Genomic DNA, 8,297 nt, shown 5'->3' with positions numbered 1-8,297 from the left:
TTGTCAGAGCATCACCAGCCATCATCCAATTGAGGGTTAGCGAAGTCCTTGCTTCCCTTACACCGAGCTATTGGACTTGAAGCAGGGTGCTGCTTTTGTATTGGCTTTGTTTGCACAGATCTGAAGTCCCGGGAATAAGTATTTAAATGACTCTCTAATAGCTGCTCTTGTAACAAGCTGTGGTGACTTGGGTGTTTCTAGGTTTTTACCATAATAAGCTACAGTGTCTCACAAAAGGATCGATTTGGGGCATGCTTCAGCTTGTAAGGTTTAAGCATTTTATGAAATATGGATTTCTTATTGTAGATATTGTTGGGGCTGGAGAGTGATGACAGCAGATAAGACCACAGCTTGGTTCTCAGCATCTACATCAGGTGGCTCACAGTTGCCTTAACTCCAGATCCAGGGGTCTGGCATCCTCTGTTGGCCTCCATGAGCACTGGCACACACATACACACCACACCACACACACACACACACACACACATACACACACCACACCACACACACACACATACACACCACACACACACACACACACACCACCATACACACACACACACATACACATACCACACATACACACCACACCACACACACACACTCACACACACCACACATACACACCACACCATACCACACACACACCATATACATGCATACACATACCATACTACACACTACATACATACATGCATACATACATATACCACGCACAAGTATGATAGTTGATATTGTTAACTTGACAGGGCCTAGAATTAACTAGGAGATGAATCCCTAGACACAGCTGTGTGGTGGTTTCCAGATTAGGCTGAGGTAGAAAGACCCTCAATAGGAGTGGCATCTTTCCATGAGGAGGCAGCTCAGAGTGAGCATTCACATTCGCCATTGTCTGTTTCCTGACTGGATGCAACCTGACCAGTTAACTTACACTCCAGCAGCTATGCCTCCTTCACTGTTGTGGACTGCACCCCTCAGACTGTAAACAAAGTGCACCTTAAATTGCTTTTGTCAGGGGTTTCATCACAGCAACCCAAAAGACTGATACAAATACATCACAGGCTCCCTGAAGTAATGGTGTTGGGACTTTGCTGCTGTCTTTGTCCTGATGAAAGGCCACACCATGAGCTTACCACCATGGTTGAGGACCTGGGCTCTGAAGTGCCCTTCTCAACCTCCAGAAAATCACTCCTACCTACTCCCAGCAAGCACAGTGCTGGGTGACAAGAGGGAATGCAGTGTGACCAGGCTAGGAACGCCTGTGGGTGCTTGGCTGGGGAGGACACCGCCACCTCAGTCTTCACCAGGCTCAATGCCTAGCGCTCATGACTCTATTTTAGGTAGGTGTGTGTGTGTGTGTGTGTGTGTGTATGTGTGTGCATGCAGAGGCCTGTGGGGACCTAGGCCCCACAGAAGGTAAAGGTAAAGCTAGCTGCGAGCTATTTGACAGAAACAAGACCAGCAGGCACTCTCAACCACTGATTCATCCCTCCAGTGCCTCCCCACCTCTCCCAGGAACTTTTCTTAGGACACAACAAAATGTCTTAATCTTCCCGAAGATTGTATGTAAAGAATATAATCCACCATGCTGTCCCCAATCTTCAAACGCTTATTTTGATTTTTTTTCTTTTTTGTGGCTGCTGTCTAGTCAAACAAAATGTGGCCCTTGAGGGATCCAGATTATTCATCCACTCAGATATTGGTGGAGACTCTCAATACCTGCAGTTTATTTGCCTCACTAGGTACGAGTCCTCCATCACAGAAGGAGGTCTTACATAAGAGCTGCTCCACTCATAAATCAAGGGGTTAGACCTTGGCTGTTTGCTTGTCTATCTGCAATCATCTGTCATCAGCTATCTTTTATTTTTATGCATAGAGGGTCTGCACAGTAATTCGGATTAAGACTGTCATGATTTATGTACATGGGCTGCAATTAGTAAACCTCAGAGAATTTACATGCTCGTTCAAGAATTGACTTACATTTTGTTGTGATGCTTTTTAGGGTGGTGGTGTGGTGGTCAATTCTGTTTGCCAAAATTCATTGTTTTAAAGAAGTCTGTGGAAAGTGGCCTGAGTTTGAATTAATGCAGCCGGTTTCTGTTCTTGTAACTTTCATTAAGTTGATATCAGTGACACAGATCATGATGTGTTCAGAAGATGGCCCCATCTCCCCTGTAGAGCTTTTCTTGGGGCAGATGCTTCTTAATTCCTTCTCTCCTTTGTACTCATAGGGGCATCACTTCATTTTTGGATACCACACAAGATTCTTTTGAACATTTGTTTTTATGGCTAAATGAAGCCCATAAATCATTCTCTATAATCAGAAATAACAATTCTTTTCCGATGATGATATCACCAGATGTGTGTGCTATAACATAACATAAGATGCGTGTGAGTAACTTAAATTATAAGTTAAATCTTAAAGATTAAATTAAAAAATGTTTTAGCTCTATTTACCCTGTCCAACTGTGGGGCAAGTGGGCCGGGCCACCAGACAGAAGAACTGGTAAGGTTGAGTGAGTTCAGACCTGGGAACATCTCAGAGACTTGAGATCAACAGGAGTCAGTGAACTCCCTACCCATTTCTGTACCTGCTCCAGATCATGGTAACCACAACATCCCACTGAGAGAACCACAGCAATCAGTCAAGTAGAAAAAAAACAGTTGTAGTTCTCCCCCGTGCAAATAGAGCATCACTAGCATCCAGACTGAGCCGACAGGAAGCACTTACCCCTAAATCCCACCCCACTCCTCTCTGTGGAATAGGGGTACACCACTATTTCACCAAGGACCTTCTGAGGGTGGCTGTTTTACTGGGCTGTAACCCTTGGGGAAGAGTTCCATCTCCCTGAGCATCATTGCTGGACCTGGGACCTGCCCGGAAGAGGCTTTCCAAACCTCCTCACTTCTCATTTGAGAGCTGTAACACTGCCAGCACTCCTGGCTGGACCCTAGCCCCAGGGAACCTATTCATCTGGGCTCCGCTTTGCCCTCTTGGCAGACAACAAACAACATCCAACAACTAAATATTGGCTGACGTATTTGCTGGGTAGAACCATTCTCTGAGACCCCAATGATTGGGGAAATTACAGAAAAAAATCGATTTTTGACATTAAATACTCCTAGGAACTTGGCTCTGCTCCTGACTTCTGATGTAGACCACACAGCTTCATAGACATTTTCTTGATGAAGATCCCTACGGAGGTCAACCTGCTCACTGTAGACCTGGGACGGGAGTGGACCTGAGTGTAGAATGACAGGGCTTTACCATCAAGATATCCTTCTGGGGGTGGAGTTCCAATTCTGTACACTTCTTCTTCATAATCTTGGTCATTCATCATCCAGGGACATCTAATGAGTACCTGCATGGGTCATATATTCCACAATCCACCCTCAAAACTAATTTTAAATTACCTTCTGCTCTGAGAGTTAAATTCCGTCCCAAGAGTTCATTCTGGCTTGTTTGACATCTCTGTTCCCTCCAGAACATGAATCCAGGTTACTGGGTCTCCGGGTCTCCTGATTCTCTCTCCTTCCCAAACTCCAGGGTCTCTCAGCCTAGGCATAACTGACATGAGTTTGATACTCATGATGTGACAGCATCTCTGGCCATTAGCATTCTTCCCCATTTTTAGTTGTGACAACTATCAACATCTCCAGGTGTTCTCAAATGTTTGAGTAGGGGGACAAGAAATCAAAATTGTCACTAGTGAGAACCGTGCTGTAATCCAGCAGGAACCTACGGCACAGAGAACACCAATAAGCCAATCATGACAACTACATATGACTTCAAGGAAAACTTAGGTTCATCGGGTTCAATCCAGTCTGTGTCTCCAGTCCTTAATGTATGCTACTTACAAAGGATTAACCGGGCATAAATATTTTCTAAAATTCCCATGGGATATATTCAATTCCTAGACAGTACTGACAAACTCTGAGCTAATTATGTTTTGGCAGCCATCAAATAGAAAAATAATACCTCAAACACAATTAATATCCCCCCAAATTTATTTAAACTAGAACATATCCAGGTAATTTCAGACTCAGAAAATTAATCTATATGCCCACAGGTATCGGAGCACAGCACAGGGTTTGGAGATGTTTCTAATTTATTTCTTGTTCTGTTAGTCTTGCAAAGCACCCAGGAACACTTGATGTATCTAGGATCGCTGAGCTTTTAAACAACTGCAGAAAAGTTATGCTCCTGGTACAGAGCAATTCTTGCTCTGGTTGGAGCTAACATCAGCTAAAAAATGTCTCCAGGAGAAGCTGAGGTGGGTTGGCAGGGAAGGAGACTGAAAATGGCTAAGGAAGAAAGGCCTGTTTCTCCACAAATGAAAGTTATCAAATGACTACTTTTTCCCTTCATCCGTTCCTCAGTAAAACCGGGAATAAAAACAGACATGATGGCATATGGAAATCACACAGCCAAAGGCCCAGAGTGGTGTTTCTACAAAGCACACACCTTCTGGAAGCTGGTGATGCCTTCCTTCACGTAAGCCTGAGCAGGTTGTCAAACACCCTCAGTCAGCTAGCAAGCTTCTGGAAGGTGTAAGGCAATGTTCAAAACAACCTGCAGAAGAAAGGGCAACTTTAATTCAATTCACACGAGATTCTCATTTGAAAAGAATGCTGTGGTCATTTACCTCAGACAATTGCTGTTAGGATCAGATTTGGATAATGTGTGTGGAAGTGGTCTGGGAGTCAGAATGCCAGAGCTCATCCTTTTGTCCCAAGGACTTTGTCTACCTCCATCTTTAGTCTACCAGGCTGGGTTCCACTAGCTTTTAGTTTGGGCTTCTGGGGACATGGATGAGTGTATCCACAGACTATTAAAATGGTCTCTCAAGTGAGTCATGAGGAAACGCATTTATGCTAAAAGACAGAGCAATGTATTTTTCCTGACCAAGGTTACAATCATATTTTAGGTTATTATATACTTAAAGACCTGGAAATTAATTGATGCCATCTAAAATGCAGAAGAGCACAAGATTAATCTGACAAATGGTTTCCATTAAGAAGAAAGCCATTCAGTTTCTCAAATTTATCTTGTGTCCTGAGGTTTCTAAATGCCATGGCTTTCTTCCCAGCTGCCTTCTGCTGGTTTCTATAGCCCTAGGTTGGGAGGATATCAGTATTTATGTAGTGACAGCGCTCAGCTTGGGAGAGTGTTAACCCTTTGCTTTCCATTTCATAGGTGTTAAGTGTAGCCACTGTTTGGCCTTTCAGTTTTAGAATGTTGTATTTATAGATTTGGAAAACAGAGACTTTGATGACACAATTTCATACAGGGTAAGAAAGGTCTCTGAGGCCATCCAGACGAGCACATGGTCAAGTTTCCAAATTCTTAGCAATCACCTAGGAACAAGGACGTCCATCAAATACCCGTCATAAGCAGTCAGTGCTATTCTGGGGATGAGTGACCAGTGAAGTTTTTCACGGATGCCTTTGGGATTCTTTTTTTGTCCCAGTTGGCTAGAGAAAACTGGTTGATGCCCCTGCCCCAAGTCTGCACAGGCACACAGATGCCATCTTTTCTGAAGAAAGAACCAGGTGAATAGTAACTCTAGACTTGGTCATGCCACTACATCATGACGCTGAGTTCGTGTTTCTCTAGATTGTTCTCAGCTGGTTCTGCCTTCACTTCTGGGTCAAGGTTCGAGTGATGCATTTGGATAAAAAGAATGTAGATGAGACCTCCCAGGAACGCACCAACCATAGGGCCCACGACAGGTATCCACCAGAAGTTATTTCCAACTCTGAAAGCAAACAAGAAACCAGTGAGACATTTCTTGGCCACCTTTGTATCTCCATCCTGTTATTTACTAGGTCTTTCTTGTGTCCATATCTCTTTTTTAAAAAAATAAAAATAAAAATTATGTGTATGAGTACACTGGACCTCTCTTCAGACACACTAGAAGAGGGCATTGGATCCCATTACAGATGGTTGTGAGCCACCATGTGGTTGCTGGGAATTGAACTCAGGACCTCTGGAAGAGCAGTCAGTGCTCTTAACCACTGAGCCATCTCTCCAGCCCCTCCATACCTCTCAAACTCAATACTTGTTATACACAGTAACATGGTCATTACTATCCTGGGCTTCCTAGTAGACCTAGTTACAGGAACCCATTCCAGTGTCCCAATGACACCAGGCAATGGTTGCACTCTATTTATGTTCTTTTTAGAGAACTTGGTACTTGGGCAAATGAGATGGTGCAGTGGGTAAAGGTGCTTCCTGCCAAGCCTGGTGACCTGAGTTCTAACCCCAGGACTCATGTTGTTGTAAGGAGAGGACCAACTCTTGCGAGCTGTCTTTTGACCGCCACATATATGCATAGTGGTGTGTGTGCACACCTCCCCCATCCTATACATCCCCTCCAGGAAAATGTAATGTATTAAAAATATATATGATTCCATGAATCCATGGTCAAGGTTTGAGGGCCTCTAGAGAGGCTATTCAGTAACTGTCTTTCCTATATTGTAAAATAATGAAGCTTGGGGATTATGAATGAAAAAAAAAAAAAAGAAGGTACTCAGAATGTGAACAAATTCCCAGGACAATCCAATTCCCGACAACCAAATAGTGAATGAAAAAAGTCTGAAGCAGTATATGAATTATCTCCTAAATTCCTTACTGAATATTGCTAGAACCCATGCATAGCTTTCATGGCATAGTCCACAGGTGCACTCTGCAAGGCTTCTCTTCTCTTTGAGAGCTGTAACACTTCCAGCACTCCTGGCTGGACCCTAGCCCCGTGGAACCTAGTCAACCGGGCTCCGCTTTGCCCTCTTGGCACACAACAAATGACATTCAGCAACTAAATATTGGCTGAGGTATTTGCTGGGTAGAACCATTCTCTGAGACCTCAATGGTTGGGGAAATTACAGAAAAATTCCATTTTTGACATTAAATACTCCTAGGAACTTGGCTCTGCTCCTGACTTCTGATGTAGACCACTCAGCTTCATAGACATTTTCTTGATGAAGATCCCTACGGAGGTCAACCTGCTCACTGTAGACCTGGGACGGGAGTGGACCTGAGTGTAGAATGACAGGGCTTTACCATCAAGATATCCTTCTGGGGGTGGAGTTCCAATTCTGTACACTTCTTCTTCATAATCTTGGTCATTCATCTTCCAGAGACATCTAATGAGCACCTCCACGGGTCATATATTCCACAATCTATCCTCAAAACTAATTTTAAATTACCTTCTGCTCTGAGAGTTAAATCCCATCCCAAGAGTCCATTCTGGCTTGTCTGACATGTCTGTTCCTTACAGAGCTTGAATCTAGAGCATGGGGCCTCAGGGTCTCCTGATTCTCTCTCCTCACCTTCCCAAACTCCAGGGTCTCTCAGCCTGGGAATAACCGACATGAGTTTGATGCTGCCTTGCTGTGACAGGATCTCTGGCCATTAGCCCTCTTCTCCATTTCTAGTTGTGACAACATCTCCAGGTGATCCCTACCACCACCACAAGGGTCTTCACAGGCTAGCAAAGATGTGGTTCTAGGAGATGGTGGTTGCCTTATGAGGTTTGTTTGTTTTGTTTTTTTTTTAATCTATTTTAGCCACTCCACAGGAGTGACTTCTACCATTACTTAGGAAAAACAAAACACACAAAATATATTATTTAAGGACGTATATGGTCAGGGAAAACTATTTTTAAAAATCAGAGAGCGATAAACATTCAGAACAGGACAGGGAAAGCAGGCAGGCAGGAGGTGCAGACAGGTGCCTTTGAAGATTTCACAGCACAGCAGCAGTTCTGACTAGATTCTGCTGTCCTAGTGAGAACTAACAGGAAAAGGCTTAGAGAGCATCTCAGTGGGAAAGCAAGCTCTTGTTCAGCATGCACAAGGCATAAGGTCTGATCCCCAGAGCCATAAGAAACCAAAAACCTTCCTGGCTATAAAGGAGAGCGTGCTGATTCTAGAAGAATCCAAGCCTGCTCTTTGCATGATTGTGCTTTATAACCACAGACTGTCCCTTGTGGCCATGTTGTTTAGAACAGATTTTGTCTGTTTGAGATAGGGTCTAACTCTGCAGTCCGGGGTGTCCTGGAATTTACTCCACTTCAGTGAGAGACCCTTCCTAGGGGTCTAAGAGAATAATAAATGCAGAGAATAATAAAGGGAGAGGGTTTATCTATACAGGGATATCTAAGATGGGCTCTAGACATATATGCTCATATATTTATATCCTCACACTTATGTATACACACATGCACAGGCACACACAGACACACAGACACATAGTTAAACACACAGACAGACACACACACATACACACACATACA

At 43.7% G+C, this 8,297-nt stretch overlaps 1 protein-coding gene across 3 annotated transcripts in view; it reads right to left on the bottom strand.

Annotated features, from left to right (window-relative positions):
- Positions 1-3,990: 3,990 nt before the first annotated feature.
- Positions 3,991-8,297, bottom strand: part of Aqp9 (aquaporin 9) — a 50,546-nt gene continuing 46,239 nt past the window's right edge. For all 3 annotated transcript variants that reach the window (XM_052187867.1, XM_052187865.1, XM_052187866.1), the window contains one exon: positions 3,991-5,759. In XM_052187867.1, the coding sequence (XP_052043827.1) occupies positions 5,585-5,759 (175 nt within the window). In that variant the 3' untranslated portion in view covers positions 3,991-5,584. The remainder of the gene's footprint in view (positions 5,760-8,297) is intronic.

The sequence above is a fragment of the Apodemus sylvaticus genome, chromosome 7 (genome assembly GCF_947179515.1).
Source record: "Apodemus sylvaticus chromosome 7, mApoSyl1.1, whole genome shotgun sequence".
In the NCBI taxonomy this organism is placed as follows: Eukaryota; Metazoa; Chordata; class Mammalia; order Rodentia; family Muridae; genus Apodemus; species Apodemus sylvaticus.
Note: the sequence above shows the minus strand (reverse complement) of the source record. Positions and strands in the feature narration are given on the sequence as shown.